The sequence below is a fragment of the Squalius cephalus genome (assembly GCF_949319135.1).
Source record: "Squalius cephalus genome assembly, chromosome: 21".
NCBI lineage: Eukaryota > Metazoa > Chordata > Actinopteri > Cypriniformes > Leuciscidae > Squalius > Squalius cephalus.
The window spans coordinates 13,452,096-13,473,850 of record NC_137142.1 but is presented as its reverse complement, the minus strand read 5'-3'; the positions used below and the strand labels follow the sequence as shown (position 1 = coordinate 13,473,850).

General features: G+C 37.4%; 1 protein-coding gene across 1 annotated transcript; it reads right to left on the bottom strand.

Annotated features, from left to right (window-relative positions):
- Positions 1-1,675: 1,675 nt before the first annotated feature.
- On the bottom strand, positions 1,676-21,410 carry sfrp5 (secreted frizzled-related protein 5). Its single transcript, XM_079855143.1, has 3 exons — positions 20,601-21,410; positions 11,867-11,944; positions 1,676-4,088 (listed from the first exon to the last, which is right to left on the bottom strand). Exons 1-3 carry the CDS (start codon positions 21,124-21,126, stop codon positions 3,760-3,762), a joined length of 933 nt encoding a protein of 310 aa, XP_079711269.1. The 5' UTR covers positions 21,127-21,410; the 3' UTR covers positions 1,676-3,759.
- Between the last annotated feature and the right edge of the window lie 345 nt (positions 21,411-21,755).

Here is a 21,755-nt window from a genome sequence, read left to right as displayed (position 1 = left end):
GCCAGTAATGAGGGGTTGCTTGTCCATGATCCACAATGCCAGCATCTACAGGAAGAGAGGCATTTGCACCTTGATCTCAGATAAATTCCACTGCTTTTTTCATATTCACATTTACAGAGATTGGCACTGAATTGGTCATTTGCTCTTTTAGTCTTTTCTTTTCTTGTTTAAACAGGTTGGTACATAGATTTGTTCTTAAGAGTAACTGTTGTCAAGTGGAAACACATGTACAGTAGAGTCATAATCTTGATATGATTATGGTGATTTAGATATCTGATAAATATTTCCTGTTTTAGACTTAGCTCATAGCATCTCCATTTGTGGTTTTGGTATGTTGTGCAGTGTCATTATTTTAAATGAATAGTGCCTTGCCTTATAGGGTTAGTTCAGCCAAAAAGAAAAAAAATTGTCAACATTTACTCACCATTATGTAATTCCAAACTTGTATTTGTTTCTTTCTTCTGTGGAATGCTCTGTTTCATTCAATGCTGTAAATATGCTGTCAAACTCCAAACATGACCATAAGGCACCAAAACAATCATTAAAGTGGTTTGTACAAATGTTATGCTATATTCAAAGTCTTCTAAAGCCAGACAGGACCAGTTGTGGGTGGTGGGTTTTAAAATAAAGGAGGCTCACTAAATTGTAGCAGTCTGGGGATGCTCTCCCAATGATTGATTAATTGATTGATTGATTGATTGATTTTTATTTTTTGCTTAACTTCTTCTTTTTTGGTCACTTTTAGACAGAAAATTTACAGCAATACAATATAAATATAATTTCACTCACCTAGCCCATCACTTGAAGAAAAAATCCATCCTTCTGTCCCTTTAAATGTCCGTGTTAAAAGAGCACATGCCGCCATTTAGTGAAGCTGATTGCCAACTTATATCTGGGCTTCTTTATTTTTAATCTGCACGAATTGTGTCGATCAAATATTTTCTGATCAATATCTCTACTCTCTATAATTAAGGTAGTTAGTACATTATCAGCATTAGCAGTTCAAACTAATATTGGTTGATATACCAAGGGAAGCTAGCCTTCTCTGCGATGCATTTTTTTATTATTTTTTATCAACACTCTAACCGCTGAAAGTGAAATTAGTGATTTTGATAGTGATTGGCTTTCTTTCTTTTCTTTTACCAATGGAGGCAAAAGTCTTCAGCTATGGATTTTGCCTCTCCCTGCCCTTCTGTATCCCCTCAAGTTAGAACAGTTTTCCGAACAGTTGTAACATCAGCAGATTTGGGGAAGAGGTGGTTCTGACCTCAGTAATATTTTATGGTAGCCTGGCTAACGTCAGACCACTTTCTCTTTGAGACGTGGTCTGGAAACCACATGTACATTTTCTCGTATTTGAGGCGTGGTTTACGAATGCCCAGAGCCGTTTATTGGGCGCTACGAATGTCTATCAAATGCGCCTGTACGCAGCTCATAGCCAATCATTTCAAATTATACCAGATGACGTATGTAGAGCGACAGATATTCAACGAAGAAGACGACGATGGGTCAGATTTATGTGTACACCAGAGAGTCCTGCACGGGTCCGATTTTGTAAATCCGCACCTGACCCGTTTTCCAACAGCAGCACTAATAAAAATCTGCACCGACCCGCTTAAAATAGAACCGACACCCGACCCGCACCCGAAATAAAATCAGTTTAGACTATCACATTATAGACACACTTACAAACATTTTTATTGCCAGGTCATACAGAAGTTATTACACGACCATTAAGGACAACTTCAGCCGAAGCTGTCAAAAGGCCGATACATGAAGAACATGGCTAACGTTACCACACAAATCGAACAGACGCGGCTACAACACTATATGCCACACAATTTCGTCTAGCCTACATCTGACAATTTTGGGTTCAAACACACCCTGCACACCACACATACTAACAGTGTTAAATATGAAAAATACCGTTCGATAGAACGGCTTTGTTACCAGTTATCTGCGTGCTTCCTCAGGGATGAAGTTCCACATTTGCGGCTATCCAACACGAAAATGTTTGCAGCAAAGCCTTTCACAATATTCTCTTCAGATAACTCCAAATTTCTCCCACACACTAGACTTGATTTTTGATGACGTATTGTCGACAACTTTACAATCTCCACTAGCTATTCTTTTCTTCAACTCCTCAGCATCTATCTCGACGACTGCAAGCAGAACGCGCGCGCGCGGTTGTGATGCATTTTTAAAAGTGGAACTTGAAGTAGCCTTGGTAACGTTATAGATCCTGGGAGGGCGTGGCGCGTCGGCACAAATAAACTGATGTGGATTTTAAATTATTTTATCAACTTGAAATACAGGCATATTTTTGTAGATGTGTTCCTAAAAATATGCATATATTTTTACGTCTGTCATGTTGGATCCATAGATAAACAAACTGCTTCGGTGTGTCGCATATACTTCGTCATCGTCTTCCTGCTCCCTCCCCGTTCTGTGATTGGTTCCCTATTTCAGGGGAAAAATTAGTCCATGGTGTCCAGACTACCTTGCAGCGTGAATAAAATCGCGCTGCTCAAGGCAGTATGGGGAAACCCAGGCTAATTTTATGGTGTTAAAGTAGTGAAATTACAAACAAGAAACACAAATTATGAGACTGAATGAAAACTGGGGATATTATTAACACTAAACCGTCCTTCTCCCATTTTTACCTAAACATTTTGTATAGAGTGTGCCTCCCCTGATGAGCCGCCACAGGACAGAACCAAACTGTAATATGTTTTCTGAAAAAAATATCCTATTGCGTTCCACAGAAGAAAGAAATTCATAGAGGTTTAAAATGACAAGAAAGCTTTTTTGGCTGAACTGTTGTTAATTCCTGAAGATAAATACACACTGATGAAATTCTTGTGATGTGATCAACAATATTACCTTATCATTAAAAGGTGATGGCTGATTAAACAGAACTAGCACAGTTAGATTTGAACTTTTATTACAGTGAGATGTAAAGTCGGAAGGCTCTTTCCATACCATGTCTGCATATTTGTAGCAATATATAATACTTTTAGTAAAAAATAATGTTGCATACTGTATAGAAAGCATGAAAAACACCTCACCAACCAAAATTACTGAACGATTCCAGAGTCTGTCATAAGCTTAGCTGAAATGATGTGCGCTCTTAGAGCAGAGAAATGGTCCAGGCTGCGGTTGACGTATCTGGGCCGCCATCCTGACCAACACTTTTCAATCCATCAGTTTTCTTACCTCCCAAGTTTCAAGCCCTAACTGGAGTCGTGTCACATTCTGGTGCTAATGATCACGATTGTATCTTTATAGTACATAAAAACTTTTTTATTCCTTATCTACAAAATGAAAGATACAAATAAAAACCAGTTGGCACTATGCTTGTTCTGTTTCGTTTGCTTGTGGAATCTCGCCATTGAAATCAAATATGAGTGCACTTTTTAAAGCTCTTGTTCACAATTCTCTTTTTCTCACATTGATCGAAAGGGTTGTCAGTGTCTTTCCGAAAAGTCTCATAGCTTGTGCTCTGAATGAGGGAACCAGGAAAATTTCACTAAAATATGCATGAGCGTCGTAAGTGTGCTGATTGCTTCATAAACAATACATTTTATGTAGATACAGTCGCCAATAAAATGTAGCTGTACTTGATGATGAATTAAGTCCTAAGCAGTTTCCAAAAGCCATTTCTTGAGTAATAAAATACATCTGTACTAATGGTTGGAATTAGGCATGGATACGGTCTCTGAAAGAGTTATTGGAAGACGCAGACAGAAGAGTCATTGATCACTGGAAGACAGTGTGATAGGTGGGACACTGATGAGATTTCATGTATTTAATGGCAAACTTGAGTTCCTTGCTCTTTTTGTCCCACTTGTGGATGGACATGAGCAGTAACTGTTGGTCCACTTTGCGGCCCATGATGAGGAAGTTGCTCCCGAGATTGTCCAGTTGTGAGCAGGGACAGTTTGCTCCATTCTTGATGTATAGTGTGAGCTTCTTTAGGTCTTTCTTCCTCAGTATTCCCATCTTCAGAACCTTCTTCTTCTTCTGTGCTGCGATAAGCTTGCGGTCACCTTTTTCCTTTTTCACCTCTTTAATCTTCATCTTGATTGCTGTAGATAAAATATAGAAAGAAAGAAACTTAGAGCAGGAATTCCCAAAATAAGTTTGTTCAGCCACAATTTGACGTAAAATACTTACTTGAAATACCCCTTGAGATTTTTAGTTCACGTTTCAATAGTTTATATAACTTAACACATCCACTTGTTTATTTTTTTTCTTATTTCAATTTTACATGTTTAATTAATTATTAGCTTTTCATCAACTCACAAACCCCCTTCGTGAACTCCCAGAGGTTTGCGAAACCCATAATGTTCACCCAAAATGTCATTAATATTTATTAGTGTCAGATAATTTTTATTTAAAAAAGTAAAATAAAATTGCAGAACAACTAACAGTATACGAGTTTGGAAAGACATGAGGGTTAGTAAATAATGACAGAATTTTCATTTACGAGCGAACTATCTCTTTAAAAACACCAAGGAAAGACCAGAAAGACCCTTTGGAAAAAAGGTCTGGGTACTTTGTCATTTAACTTTATCCATTGGAAAAAATGGGAAATCTTCTCATGGGACCCTTGGTCACACTCCGGTTCTCCCATATATTTTTGCTGTCTCAAGCAACAAGACCTTTCACAACGAGCACACAGGAAGAACCAAGGCTATCCAGAGCACTGGAATAGTTTACACCTCCCCGGAGGAGCATCATTTAAACATGGACGGCACTAATTGCTCTCACCCGGGAGAGGACGGAGAGTGGAACGGAAAGTTTTAAAGACAGATGTGAAAAGTGAACACACCTTCGGTAGCCTGTCCACATAAGCCACTAAACCAGCCTCTTTTGAACGTTTTTTGAAATTTTCATATTAAATATTTTTTTTAAGAATTGTTTTTTGTTTTGTTTTTGTGGAGAATTTCAACAATTTTCAACAAGTTTATCCTGAGACCTCATTTCAGATGAATGCATGAACCAAAAAACTACACGAAAGCATAAAAGGGGTCAAAATGACCCATACTGGAATTAAGGTTTTTCTTAAATGTATTATTATTATTATTATTATTATTTTCATCCTATGACCACAAAATATGAAATTGAAATTGATGAATTTTTTTTTTTTTTTTTTTTTTAAGAATTCATGGAATATCAAATAAATACATATTTTTATTGATAAAAAAAAAATACATATATATATATTATTCAATTTTTGGTGGTGCATGACTAAATTTTACCACTGACACAATTTTCTTCCTGAATCTGCACTGCTCTTGTACAGAAATTTCAGCTTCAATTTATGTTTGGATCAGGTCTGGTTTTTTTCCCTTTAGAAACCATAAAGAAGCAAACCTGCTTAAAAAAAAAAAAAAAAAAAAAACTTGACTGTCAAAGTTATCCACATTCCCAGGTTCTCTTGTTTCTAAGTTACATTTGAAAACATGAAAGTAGCGAGTAGAATCTGTAATTGATGCTATGAAACAGAACTTATCCAAACGTGCTGAGAGCACATTAATCAATGACAACATTTGTCCTGCATCTTCAGTGTGAGCTAGGCTCCTTGTCTACTATCATAAACATGCATGCATCTCTGGAAGGGCAGGAATGTATGTTTAAATGGTTTCACTGATAACCGTTTCAGTTCACTTGCTTTGGGATATTTGGTGTTGGTTGGCAATAAATATTAATTGAGATCCTATAAGATTTCTTACTGAAGAATCAAATACCAGAAAAAAAAAATCAAATTAAAAAGAGTGTGTATGATTAATGTGTAATCCCACAGTCACTGAAAATGAATAGGTCTATACTCAATCTGAGAGAATGAGGGAAGGAAAAATCGAAAGAAAATGTGAGTATGCCACAATTACAAGAAGGTTTTAATTTAATGAATGTGTTAGCTAGGCCAATGCAATATGGTTGCAGACATTGTGGGTAGTTGCTTGGGTGTTTAGGATGGTTGATAGGGCATTGCTTGGTGGTTGCTTAGTGGTCCAAGCCAAAAGTGCCAAGTCTATAAATGTGATGCGATCTGGGAAAACCCATCACATGGTGAAATTTTACCTATTACATGTTTTATGTTTCTTTCATCGTTGTGGGTAACAAAAGTTATGGTTATCTTAAGTCGGCTGCATCGCTATGATTTTCAGGAACAGAATTTTGAGAAAAACAAGTTTAATTAACTGTCATTTCCTGCTAGTGGGATTGGCACTCTTTTTTTATTGTCTTTTTTTCATATCACATATTTTAGTAATCATCATCATAGGTATCATTTGAAAGCTTACGAACTCAAAATTCATCATGAAAACCGTTTTGAAATTGGACAATTGAGAGACGAGCAAGATCTTTTAAGTGAGCAGTTACTTCAGACTCCGTTGTTCTCTTGTGCTCTGCTGCTCCGCATCTCACGATAACGTTGGATTAAAAAAATAAAAAAAACTTGCTCCGCCATGCGTGTTTTTAAAGAGAAAGACACAATCTTTTCAGCTTGCCACTATAAATCGCTATTTTTCTAGCCTAGAAATCTAGACGCACCCTATGCAGCAAAATGTATTTTGCAGCCAGGGCAGTGTAGCAACTCTCCATAGACTTTTGAGCTGGAAAAACCTAAATTGGGTCAGGCCAATCACGTCACTTATAGAGTAGGCGGGGTGGGCTTAACATATGACGACAGAGTTGCGACGGTTACCTGCCTGCGACTTGAAAACAAAGAATGACGGCTGCTGGAGAACAGTCTTTCGAATCGGCTTTGTCCGCGACTCTGGATGACTTGGAGTTAAGTTTTTCTTTGAGAAAAGAGCAAAGAACGGCACTTAAGTCATTCTTAAAAAAGGAAGATGTGTTTGTCGTTTTGCCGGCCAAATATGGCAAAAGTTGAATCTATCAACTAGCTCCGCTGTTGGGAAAACGCTCTGGTTAGTTGAAGCGCTGCCCTATTGCGTGCAGAGGGAATTTGAAAGACAGCCGTTTATCCCGCCCCTCGGAGTGAGCGTGTCTATGGTGAGTTGCCAGACCAAACATCTTGATGTAGGTCTGGCTTGCCAGGCTACTATTTTTCTGCACTAAACTAGTGAATTTTGCCAAGATATATTCAGAGATGATAGACAAGATGTTATAGAATATTAATGTAATGAAAACCCAATTTTGACCAAAAAAAAAAAAAAAAAAAAAAAAAAAAATTAGACCTGAATTGACCTTAAAACGTACCATCGCGACATCCGACGGGTTTCCCAGATCACATCAAATAATTTCTAAATTATGGCGTGGGTACCTCGTTTAAGTCCATGTGAAGTCTTGTTTCTTAAAATATAGTGTTACTGTGTCAGGACAAAATTCTGAAGGCTCTCAGAGCCACAGTGTTTATTTACGCTTTTTGGAGAAATCAGCTTTCATATGACATTGTCTCTCTTTACATATCAGATAGATTGAATATATTGGAAGAGATTTAGCAAAAACCATACAGCTAACATACCTAAGTGTAGTTCAGCTACACATGGGGTTTTTCTCTCTGATTCAGGTGATCGCTCATGACCCATAATGCTTGTGAGGAGTGAGCGCGCCTGGGCAATATCGTGGTGACAAGCCAAAACCACAAGAGCTGCTTTAAATTGCTGGCAGTAGGTCTGACAGCAGATGAAGTGAGGCAATGAGGAAAAGTGTTGCGCCGAGTATTTGCAGCCTTCTTTCAATAATTCTGAAACCAAAACTTATATGTCCATAAGGCTTTGGGAGTTTTTATCAATTGAGCATGTTGTGTTGAAAATATTCTGAATGGCAAGTAGCATCAAAAACAACAATGAACATTATGATTTTACAATAATTTCTATTCTATTTTATAACTGAACTGCATCAACTTTTTAGCCTAGCCAGTGAAAACTATTAATAAATATCAAACCAACATACACACTGAAGCAATTCTGGAATATACACTGTTTATATAATTAGCCAGTCCATGGTAATGCTGTGATTATTGTTGGATTATGTTAAACTCAAAACTTCAAACTGCAGAGCTACGATGAATCTTTAAAGAAAAGAGTCTCTATTGCTGAACTTTACCCTAATCGGCCTTCCTTATATAATGGTGATTAAAGATCATTCAGGCTGCTCAAAATCACAATTAGGAGGAGGAAAAAAGTGAGTCTCAACCAAGGGGCAACATTCTAATCTGAAAAATGAAGCCTACCCGGAAGTGCGAAAAACTGCAATACATCGAAAATCCGCTAGGGGCAGGTAACAAAAGGGAGCAAATGTCCATAGACCCCATGTTAAAATGTCCGTTTTCACAGCATAAATTCATGTTTTTACAGGTTGGTCCCGTGGACTTTTATTGTATTTTTCAATAGGTTCCGAGTGCCTGACAACTGTGAGGGGGGTGATTTTTTTTCTAATTCGTTAGTTTAGATAGTATTTAGATATAAAATGTATGACAAATAAGGGCGTGGTTAACTTTGATTGACAGCTTGATTGACAGCTGATAACGAGCATTGGCTGCGCCAAGGAGAATGACAACATAAGAAGCGCCATTTTTTAATATACAGTTGAAATATAATACTACTGTTTTTGTATCATGAAATGTAGTTTTAAGAGTTTTTCAGGCGAGAATGTAGTTGTTTAAAGCTCAAATCTGTGGTTTATTTATAAAGATTTATGAAAATTTTTTCCAGGTTGTGAGATGCAGGCGATCACCGGGCGCTCGGCGCTCATGTACCCCGCCTGGAACAGCCTTTCCTCGGCTAGTCCTTCTGACGTTTGCTGCTGACTCTGGCGACTCTGTAGTGGTTAAACATGAGATATAATTCGTCTTGTGTATATCTGACGGGCGATTTTTGGTCTCGTGAATCTATAATTTGTTCCCTGGCCAATCGTTTTGGCTGAGGGCTAAGTGAAGTTTCATAACTTTATAAGCTATTTAACTTCACCGTTGTATGGTTAGACTGCAACATATATAGTTGTTTACTGCAACATCTGTTGTTTAGTACAAATGCACATATTGCCTGGACCATATTAAAATGTTTAATATTTTTATATTATATTTAAACGAAAAGAGGCAGGGTTATTTTTATATTTCGTTTTGTTATAAATAGGCTAACGTTATATGCAGTGAATCAATATGCGTTGCCTGAACCACATTTGTGTGGCTATAATGTTTAAGATTTCTTTAAATGAAAACGAAAAGAGGCAGTATGGTGTTTTATAACTTATATCGTTTTATTGTTGCCTAAAATATACATAGATAACCGGAGTAGCAGAGCGAGCTGAGTGACGCGCGCTGTTCCATTTGCAGAATAACCGGACTCGCGTCCTTTACCCATATATGGATTGGCCAGAAGGTGGGCGGGGTTAGGATTTCACAAGATTTTCCAAGATGGCGCCGCCCATACCCCCCATAAACGGCTTCAAAACCGTTCTTCAGAAAGTCTATGGGTGACGTCACAGACGCTTTGTCCATATTTTTTACAGTCTATGGTCTCAACCCATGAGGTCAATTTTTTATTTTTTTATCCTGTAAAATGAAAATAGTTTTGCCAACATGCTGAAAATTGGAAAGTTGATTTAAACAAGAAAAATAATAATAATACTAATAAAATGGTGTATTGTGTATTTGGTCTTCTTTTTTTTTTTTTACTTTCATTTTCTTCCAATGATGATTGCCTGAACTGGACAACAAATTACTTTGAACTGACCTTCAAGAGACAGTTCACCCCCAGATGTAAAATTCTCTTAAAATTTTGTTCTTAACCTGACCTGTATGTTTCCATCCACCTATTCTTATGAGCATAATCGGGATATTGCATAAAAAACGCTTGAAAAGGCCAAGATGCACATGAATTCTATAAATGTGCACTAAAAAAAAAAATATATGCACTCCATTGAGGCAGATACATTTTTTTCAATCCGATAAGAAGACATGCGCATAAACTATGATGGCAACACATTTACCGAATAAATCCCTCAATGCGCAACAAAAACTCACATGACTTTGCAGCGGTTCAGTTTCATCGCACAGCATCTTAAATGTTGGTTTGATCATTCTGAAATGCCTGAGCCAATGTCTGTCATAAAACTTATTTGCTTTAATTCCCTCCCAGAAGAGTCTCATATGATTGTGTTCCCAAAAGGTTCTTCAAAAAGGAGAATGACAAATCAGATATAAACAAAACTAAGCCATTTAAAATCCCAAAACCAAACTTAAAAACAATGGATTTCCTTAGCGCTACATAAAATATTAAAATGAACTGTATTCAGAGCCAGTGAATAGACTCTAATGGAGAGGTTTCTCGGCAGCGGTCTGCACATGCACAAACCTTAAATCATTTGATATACAAATATTTGTGTGCTGCTGTCCAGTATGTGTTGAATACACTGATTACTGTTAGATTGTGGAAACTGGCCGTAACATCCAACTAAGATTAATAGAGCACACTATTAAACTTACTATCACAATTAACTGTACAGCACTAGTTAACAAACAACAAGTCATGTGATCAGGTACCAGTAAAATGGAGATCAGGGGAAGAAATTAATCAAGCGGTAATATCCTGTCATGCATTATGCTTTCAGTATGTGGAGTCTCTCAAAAGCCAGAACTAGAAAAAAAAAAAAAATTATGACTCTCTTTGAGATTTCTGCACTTCATATTCTGACTTTAATGTGTAAAATCTAGAACATACACTCAGGCTACTACTAACAATATTTTCTAGTGTCATCTGTCAAAGTTATCAAGGAAAATACATGCAAATCCAAGAGAAACAGGCCTCACAGCCAAAGATAAGTCAGGCGTATGTGTGACTCTACAGTGCTATAATCCTCGGCCCTCTATAGGGAAGGCTTTTCAGATGACTTTTAACCTTGAAACTCTTTTATTCAATGCCAGAGACTCATTCTAGAGATTCACATTTGACAGATCAATGGACCTCTAGTCAGAATACATCACTTTTATACGAACCATACAAAATCCCAAACTATTAGAACAGGAATCCTCCAGCACCATTTAAATCTGGATGTCAATTCCATATGAACTCATGTATGTGACCCATGTATTGAAAACAGGTCACTTTGCTGCATGTTTGTGGTGTTTTGCTTATTTATTTGGAATTTGATATCTTCTCTAATTTGAAAATATGTTGTAATTTGTCAAATTTGCATTTTAACTTTCCTTCTGTAATTTAATGACAAAGCACGATGGGATGTTTAACAAAAGTAAAGTCAACTCTTTGTATGATGGAAGCATGAAATGTTGTATTTTTGTTTAATTTATATTGTCTTTTGATGCAGTTTGAATTTTTGTGAGCACTGTTGTGGATACACTGCCGCCTGTTGGGAACTAATAAATTATGAAATTAATGACAAATATTAACACTGAATTACTGAAAAATGGACATCCTTAGTTTCATTTAATAAGTTTCCTGAGCCAGTTTAGTTCAAGTCTACGGTATTTAGTATCGATACTGAGTTACCTGAGGCTAGTTTTGTACAACCTTAGTCTAACTAGATCTGGGCATCACCCACTAAAAACATAAAAACACAAAACATGATATATAGATGCCCATATCTACACACACAAACACATCAATATGAAAATGCATTGAGTTGCTATATACATATTTGCACAGTATATTTAATGCAATGCATAGCAGAGCAACCTCATATTCTATCTGCTTTTTCTCATGATGTCACATTTATGTTCACCCTAAGTATTACAGTGGCCGCTTTCCCATACAAGCAAACCGCAGGCTTTCTCATCAATTTTTTCATTACAATTTTTTACCATTATGAAGAGATCACAACTCTAGAGTTATTTAAGTTGTCAAATTTGATGTCTTAATAAAAGTTAATATCTTACCAAAATCACTGGCGCAGTAGTGCTCCATTATGGTGTCTGCTTTCAATTCGTTGTCACAGGGTGGACACACTTTCGAAACTACAGGGTAAAGGAAGGAAAGATGGTTAAAAATTAGTGTCTCATAAAGAACCATTAAACATAAAATGCAGCCATTAACAATAAGTACACATTTTTTGGTATTTAAAGTAGACTAATACATTTTTAGGTAATCTAAAAATACTGTATGCTTCAGACGGTAACTTAAAAAAAAAACTGGTTTTATTCTAGTCAGAAATATAATGTAACTGTATTATGATTAAATGAACCTGACTCCATGTATTTTTGTCAGTCATTGGTCTAACTAACAGATAGCCCCGCCCCCAAATTTGGCCATTGGTTGAGTCAGTGCTGCTGTGTCATATTGGCTGAGATTTTATTGGTGTTCATTGATGAGATAAACTGTTATCTGAGGTCAGTAGCAATGATACAGTAAGTTCAGTGAAAGATTCAGTGCAGTCAGTTAATCACAGAAGACTCAAACAAACAAATAAAGGGTGGGAATGTTTCACATTTACTAAAATGATTGGTTTGAATAAATGAAACTCTCATGTGATTGTTTATGCTAACAGCTCTAATATGGTGTTTGGTTTAGTGCAGCGAGTATAACTCTGTTTCATTGCAATGCTGGACTCATGTAGGGGCAGCAAGCCAGTGCTAATGGACCTTAATCCACAGTGTTTGAAGTCATGAGAGGGAGAGGTTTGGCAGCTGCTAGTTTTATTTCCTCACAGAGGAAAGGGAAACAAGATTAAAACTTTCAGTGGTTCATCACTGTGAAATCACATCCCTTCAGATAGTGTGTGTACAGTGTGTTCTGCATATACCTGGACTATAGTCTAAGGGGAAAATATTTTTGACCTCTCCACAACAGGATTTGAATGTCAACCAGAATATTTTACACTCGTTGCAAAAGTACGGGTGAGCTTTTAATAGGACACTGTGAAAACATTCTTCTCAGCAGTTTGACAGTGAAAATATTCACTGGAACATGCAAACAGATTTACATGACCTTCTTGGAGCTGATAGTTTCTTATTTTTTAACTGTAGATATACAGATGTTTATCGTGCCACCTACTGGGGTACTGGGTTTCTGTTTAGTGGGCTTAAATTACTGTATAACACACATACTGTACACATGCTCATATGGGAAAATTAATGTAGTTTTAAACTTAGTTAAAGGGGATTTCTTTTTTCCATTTTTACAAGATGTAATATAAATCTCAGGTGTCCCCAGAATGTGTCTGTAAAGTTTTAGCTCAAAATAGCCCACAGATCATTATAGCATGTAGAAAATGGTAAGGCAAATAGATGCTGTTTTCGTGCATGTATCTTTAAATGCAAATGAGTTGCTGACACATTTTAACGGTCATCAGAATTATAAATCCAGCAGTTTTTTTATGTATGTACATTTGTAATTATTATAATACCTTTGCATCAAATTACAATTTAGGTAAAATTTGTTTTAATTTGGTAAAATTAGTAAAAACCGATGTTATCCGACTAAAACGTTTTTTTTTCCTCTCGCGATAAATCATGCCAGCGAAAATGAGTTTTTATGTGCATATGATACGCAGTTTTCGCGTGCATTTGATATGCACTTTATTGCGTGTAATACACACGCACCCCACACGACTAATCCTACCCATGCGTATCATATGCACGTACCCTACACCACTACTAAACCTAAACCTACCCATGCCTATCATATGCACGTAAAAACTCATTTTGGCGTATAAATTGCACGATAAACACAATGCGTGCTTTAGAGACGCATTTAGTGTGACCGGGTTGCAGCACTAGCTATTATTAATCGAAGGAGACGGAAGCCTGTTATCCAAAGATTAATGGCTAGGAAAGCCCCTTATACTTGAGAGCAGTCACGTACTGTATGAGGTGTTTCTCCCTCCTATCTGCTTCGAGGTCTTGATAAATTGTGGTATTTCTTTGTTGTTTAGAATCAAGTATTCCCGTTATTCTTTTCTTTTATGAGTTTAATTAAGAGCTGTCTCGTCTTCTGTCCAAACATACAGCGCCATCTTTAAAGAATGATCGACATTTACGTATGCCAGGTGACCTGAAAATGCAAAAAAACAAAAAAACAAAACAGTTTCTAATGCAGTTTTGCAAATTATACCTTTTTCAAATTGCCTGAAAAACCACCTTGTACTAGCTAAATTATTAAGTTTTTTTTTTTTTTTTTTTTTTTTTTTCAATATATGGGAGGGAAAACTCTCTCTCTCTTTTCTGTTTTGAAAGTTGTGAAAACACTATTGTGGAGTTTTTCTTTTGCTATTTGAGCAAATGGGAACACAAAAAATAAAAGTAATGTAGTCTCTCATTCACCACTATAGAAGTTTACCCAACTATAACGACTTCAGCTTCTGAGAAACCCGGAAAAGTGAAAAGGGTTAATTGCATCCAGCTGCAGCCCCGCAGCACCACATGTTTCAGGACACACAAGCCAGGCCACACGTCTCAGGCCGGAAGTGAAGGCGAACCATATATGGTTTAGAGCGGGTCTTATTAGAGTTTTTTTTTTGTGTGTGTGTGTGTGTAATTTTCATCAGATTGAAGTTATACGAGCTATTTTTGCATGGATTTGATAGGATTTATACATAATATTTAATAACAATACCTCTAATTACTAAAAATACATGATTTGATTATTTATTGAACATTCATTTCTAGGCTTAAGATTTTGATGAAAGGATCTCAAGCTGACTAGTTGAACACATTGCTGTAGCTACACCCATTAATAGACAAGGTACTTCCTTTAAAATAAAGTAATAAGAATGTCATGTCAGCATCACTTTTACATTTCAAACCCATCAATTCTTGCCATCTACAAAAATCCAAGCCAAAGTTTATTCTCGTTTTATTACGAGCTCTGTCGTTTTCTCTTTTCGCTGGCAGAGTGTCATCTGTTCTGCATTTTTTTTTTAAACAGGTGATTCCCTGGAGATTGGAGATTTATAGCAGGTTCATGTCAGCCTTTCTCGCTCGCTGTAGCAACTAACCTCTGCCACTACCACACCATACACGCGTCAAAGTAGCCGGAGCAACTTTTCTCTATTTACGGATATGACGAGACACGCATGGTTGAGTGACGCAAGTACGCAATTTCCCGCGAAAACTATCCCGACAGGTCTAAAACATAGACACATATAATAGGCTTACCGTAGTGAATCAGGGTAAGACGAACACATTTTGGAAGAAGGATTGCTCTTGTATTGACTCATTATTTAAATCAGAATTTTGCTTTGGTTGTAAGTGTTTTAAAGGATGTTATTTTTTATTTTTTTTTATAAAAGTCTTTTATTCAGCAACACTATGTATTAAATTGATCAGAAATTACAGTAAAGAAATTTACATTATTTAAAAAAATATTTTTCAAATAAATGCTATTCTTTTCAACTTTATATTCATAAAAGAATGCTGAAAAATGTATCACGAAATTAGCATATTAGAAAGATTTCTGAAGGATCCAGCCTGATCTCACAGCAATTCGTACAAATTATACGAGGTGGCTAATTCGTACGAATTCATACGACCTCACTCGTACGAATTCGTACGATTTTTGCTAAATCGTACATATTTTACGAATTGCCCAATTCGTATGAATTCATACGAATGACCTACCCCTGACCCCGCCCCTAAACCTACCCATCACGTGGGTTTAGACAAATCGTACAAATTCGTACGAGTGAGGTCGTACGAATTCGTACGAATTAGCCACTTTTTTATCACTTGTACGAATTCGTACGAATTGGTCGTGAGATAGCGTTGGAAGGATCATGTGACACTGATGACTTGGAGTTATAATAATATTTGACAATATTTCTGTATTACTGTTTTAAAAAATGCAGCCTTGGTGAGCACGAATGACTTCTTTCAGAATTATTAAAACATCTTAAACCCCAAAAGACCCCAAAAGTTTGAGCAGTAGAATATAATGATTTTTGTAAAGGTTTTATTATTATTATTATTACATTTTTGAAGAAAATTTGACCCCATCTCTTCTTTGATGTCTGATAATGGTTCTTTTGACATTCGGGTATAAGTGTCAGGTGTATTGTCCAGTTCCAAACTTCTGGGCTTCTATCACATCATCAATCTGCTTAACCGAGGAAGAATGCTGGATGTGGCATTTGAAAATTTGGAAAAGATATAAGAAAAAATATAGAAAGCTCTGTTCGATCTCTGTGGGGTGGGTCTGATGGAACAAACCATGACCAGATTGGCTAAAGCTTGAAGTTCTCCACTGAAATCAAACACACAATGAAGTTTGTTATATCTGATTTCTGAGGTGACGAATATGATTTTGTCATTTATTCAGCACAGGTTCTCCCTTGAGCTCACAAAACAAAAGCATCTGTTAACAAGAGCTTACATGGCTCGTCTCCAGACTCCCCCTTCCAGGTTAAAAACCAAGGGTCAGAGTTTATCACCCCAGCCTCAAGCACAGACATAGCGGTAGATAATGAGGGGAGGGGTCAAAGTTCACCAGGCTTCAGTGCACAGGTCGTGGGGAGTTGAACCCCTCTGTACATTTTAACCGTCATTTGGTCCCTGAGCAGAAATTCCCATACATTTAGCATTCAGCGGGACGGAGACGTGACGTGGACGGCGACTTGCACACACTGAGCGTGCTGTGGAGGAAACTTTTGTTTCGTACTCGCAGGCCGTCGTGAGCTGCATTCTTGAAGCTGAAATGTCTTATTTGCACAGCAGAGCGATTTATTCTGTTTTGCAGGGTGGCTCGCTGGCAGGATGCCTGGTAGAAACTGAGCCAAAGCATGTGTCAGGAGACTGAGCGAGGGTAATTCTGCAAACCGAGTTTCTGCAAGAAGCGCCAATTCAGAGATTGAGTGATATCAGAGCAATACTTTTTTTGTAATGTATTCCCTTAAATTTCCTGTTGGATACTCTCTTGTGATCATTGAAACATGTGTTAAGGACTCAACGGAACTGCTTCTGAAAGAAATATTTTTAATAAGCAAGAGTGCTTTAGTTCTAATGCAGTTTCTGCATTGTAAATCTTTTTGTCAGGTAACCTAAAAATGTGGTTCATTTGGTAACATCAGTTGTTTTTTATTCAAGTGTACTGACCAAAAAATGATGACCTAAAAGTTATGTAACTTACTGTACTCAGGTTGATATTATTTTTTTGGGTAAAACTTGAATAAAGCCAGTTAAGTTATTGGTTGTAGGGTCATATAAGTATATTTTGAAACTGGAAAGCCTGAACAGTGTTTTCACAACAATTTATTTTTCATAAATGATTATGTATACTACATTTTAAATTGTTCACACCACACTACACTGTTTTACAGGTTAAATTTGACACAAAACCTATAATGTGTGACTGTCAGGTTTCGTTGTGACTACACACTATGCTGTCACAAAAATAACTGTTTTTTTTTTTTCCCCTGTGCAATAATAATGAAAGTGTCCAATTATAGTGTTTTTTTTATTATTATTATTATTTTATTTTTTATTTTTTTTATGTTTGTCTACCTATACAGAAATTAATGTTTAAAAATATACCCAAATTTAGAGTTTTTTGTGAATTGAGACAATTAGCACCGGTCAACCCTATTATTCATTTAAAGTACTTGAGTAAAATCTCATATTTAGTAAGACAAGTAAACCGTAAGTGATGCAATCTGTCACTAAGACCTTCCCACAGTTTGTCATCATGGATATAAATGTAGTTTTTTAAGTCCTCACAGTTTCTTCAGAGAGCCTACAGGTATTTCTGAATCCGAGTGATTTCTGCATCGCTGACTTTCTGTATCACAGTTCATGGGGGAAATGCTCTGTTTAAACTATGCACAGGTCATAATTTTATGGGTCATTTGGACCCATGAAGTTATGAGCAGCAACACTTTGGACATAAAACATTAATCAGGATGAAAAACTGCCGTTATTTATGTCTGTTTAAATTTGCAGTGAGCGGAGACAGAGACAGGTTTACATGTCTCCCCAAGCCGTCCCTCAGGCAGCAGCGCCTCTGGATTCAACAGAACCCTGCAAACAATGGAACACACATTCACTCTAATCTGAGCTGGTAGATTTGTTTTATCTTGTACATTTCTATGTTTAGCCTAATTAATTGTGTCTGCTCTGTTCTATTATTAAAAGGAGACCCTAAAAAAATCTAGAGTGGCAAAACATATGATTTTCAAACAGGTTTCACAGACACGCCCCCCATCTGCCATTGGTCAGCTAAATAGCCCCGCCCCACTGCTGAACCAATGCAGTAGTGCTTGTTGATCCTGGAACAACATTCCAATCAACCAGTCAGATTAGAGGGATAGGTTTACAGTTAATGTCAAGTTTAGGCTTACAACAAGATTTAAGGGCTTCTACACAATTTATATTCACCTATCATTTCCCTCTGATTTTAGGGATGTTATGGGTAGGGTTAGGTTTAGGGGTAGGGATAGGGTTAGGACTATGTTTTTAAACAGGAATGTTGTTCCCGGTTCAACAACTGATGTTGATGCAGGAACATGTCTTATTTGGCAAAATCATGATGACCTCATAGTTGTCTCTGCATATTAAACTGGGATGAGAGAAAATGTTTTAACAATTAAAGCGGTTGAAATTCAGGTTGAAATTCATTTGAACTTTATAATCACAGATTTTAAGTGGTAAATATGTCATAAAACAGGACGTATGCTGGATTTTTCAGAGGAGCCAATAAAAATGGTTCTTATTTTGGCTATTTGTCTGTTAAGAACAAGTCTTCTATTTGTAGAATGAACAATATTGTTTAAAGAGGCTTTTTGTTGCACTGTCCAATGTTTTACTGGAATGTATCTCCAGAAACAGCCCGTCAAACATGTCTGTGGCTCTGGCTGTGAACGGGCCCCGTCCCAGGACTTCACCTCAAACCACAGGGGAAAAAACAGCTCTTCATGTCCCTGTGTGCCGGAGCTGACGGCTGCAGGCTGGAGCGACTTGCCGTGTCAAACGAGGGTTTGTGCTGTCATGTTATCTCTAGAGTCCTGTTTCACGTCGATGTGCACGCTCACCAAAACACACATCGCTGTAAACGCTTGCCCGTGAGCTACTTTCCCATCCAGCTGCGATGCAGAGAGCTTTTTGCTTAGTTCTGCTAGTTTTCAAACTCTCAGTATCATGTAATTTCAGTGCAGCTATGGCTGTAATTGATATTGTCTCGAAGGTCCCACTCTTACTCTGCTTGCTCTTGAGTTTGCTGCAATTTTAAGGAGCTTATTTTTCTAACAGAAGCCAAGCTACTTAATTCTGAAGTATGAAAACAGTATTGTGGAGTCACATTTTTTCAAAAGCCTCTTTTTTTCCTTCTTTGAGAACATTGTAATCCATCAAATCTTAGCAGTGAAAAGAGAATTTGTGTGCATGTTTACTACTGTAAATGGAGACATATATATATATATATATATATATATATATATATATATATATATATATATATATATATAAAGCTAAGTATGACTACAGACTAACCCAAACATCTCATCTTACCCCTATTAGAAAATGTGAAATTTTTCAAATGAAATGAAAAAAAAAAAACATTTCACATTTTTTAAACAGTTTTACATTTCAGCATGTTCCCAGATGTTCCCAAAAATAGGTTAAGTAAACATAAGTTTTCTATTCTACCCAACTTTTTTTGAATGAAAAGTATCATTAAGTGTTATGTTAGTTTTTATTCATATATTATATTTAAATAAAAGGAAAGCTGTATTGTACAGTAAATGTGATTCATTGTGAACACAGCATACAGTAATGCATTCATTTCTTAATGTTTTGGGACTTTATTTGTGCATCACTTGTTGCATTTTTGCATTAATCTTTACAAATGGTTGAGAAAATGAATGCATTTTACAAACTGACAAAGAATAAGATTTGTTTGAGTTATTTTTATAATTTTTTTTTCTTTGGCACCACATGTTTTTATTAAAAGAATAATAATCTTTTGATAATCTATTGTTCTGTATATATGGTTTAACACCATCCTCAAACTGAGCATTAACTACACTCCTGGCTATTTCTCTTCACTTGTCCTTCCTCTCTCTATTACAATAGTCCTTCTCGTTTCAGTCAGACAAAGTAATGTACAACTTTTTCAACTAATTAGTGATCCAAAGGGTTTGGCTGCCTGGCTAATTGGAAACCTAAATGCACGATTAAACAAAGAGAGGCAGGGCGCAGCAGGAACGCTCCTCTCCACATTCCACATGAGATGTTTGCTTTAGATAGTGAAAGGTTTTTGTCCTTCCAAGAGCTTTTCCTAATTTTACTTTCTCTAGAGCTCTAGGCTAAACAAAGCAAGAGAAAATCCACTAATGGGCCTTATTGTATAGATCTATGGAGACTTAGTGATTATAATTTTTGTACTTTTTAAGCAAAAAGGGGAGGTTTTAAAATCAGAAAGTACTGATGCTTATTATAGGTTATCAAAATGTTTAAGAAACAATACTAAAAAGAAAAAAAAAATGTTCATGCATCTCTCGTGAATTTATTTATTTATTTTGTTGTAAAATTAGATTTTTAGTCTTTTGCCAAAATTTAGTTTACAGGTACAGGATTGTCACATCTGTGTTGCATTAATTTCCTATGTAAATTCATTTTTGATATTCACTGAATGAATCAATAACAGTCATCTTTATATCTAAAACCACAGTGTTCTTGCAGGTCCTACCTGGAGTCTGAGTGGCGTGAGCCGGCGAGAACTGCATGGGAATGCACAGATCGTTGTCGATGGGGAACTTCTCGCACTGTAACATCTCTGGCCAGGGAAAGCCGTAGGTCTCCATGACCGGGGCGCAGCTGTCCCGCACCGCCTCGCACAGCGACCTGCAGGGGTAGATGGGCCTGTCCAGGCATACTGGAGCAAAAAGGGAGCAGAGGAACACCTGCGTGTCAGCGTGGCATCGCTTTGCCAGTAGTGGCACCCAGCTGCCCGCCTGCTGCTTGACCTCAGGCATGGTCTCGTGGTCCAGTAGGTTTGGCAGACGCATCTTTTTGTAGCCCACGTTGTAGCAGAGCCGCAGGTCGGCTGGGATATCCACACACTGTGGCTGCTTGGCATAGAAGCGGCCGTTGTGGAAATTGTCCGATTGCCAGCTGTAGTAGTCGTACTCCTCTGCCGAAGCAGCTGAGGTGAGCAGAACCAACGCCAGGGTCACAGCCTGGGTCAGAGACACCTGCCTCTTCTGCTCTGCCATCCTCCTAAAGCTCTGCTGTAATTCAGAAGGGGAATGGGGGGAAGCAGATCAAAAAGAAGAATTTTAATCCTTTTTGTTGTGTTTGAGAAGGAAAAAAAGACTGGGTTTGTGCTGGGTTTTCCCTCCTTCTTGTTTCTGGTAGCCCTGCAGTTTATTAGAAACTCCTGGTAGCAGGCAATAGTGGAAGATCTCAGAGCTGAGCTCTTTTCTAGCTTGACTCAAGTGCACCTAGTGTATAAAAAGACAGTGGACTCAGGGCCCTATGAGCTGACAACCCCTGAGTAAGCTTGCCCACCCACCTCCCACTGGTTTCCCCTGTCCACCATAAGCCCCGCCCCCTCCCAGCAACAGCCAACTGCTGCACAGTGGGCGGCACCCCTGTAGCCCACCCCCCTCGCAGACACTTCTACAGGCAGACCACGCGCTGTCCTGCAAGCACAATGCATGCGTGGAGTGTGCTGGGCTCATTCAATTTCTCTTTAGCTCTGAGGACACACAGATTTTCCACACATATCATCAGCCCCGTCCTTTCACATTCTACTTTATTAGGAAATAATCAGAAGGCAGAAAAAAGATTCATCTACAGGTGGTCAGGGCATTTGGGATGTGCTGTTTGAGATATGCTAATG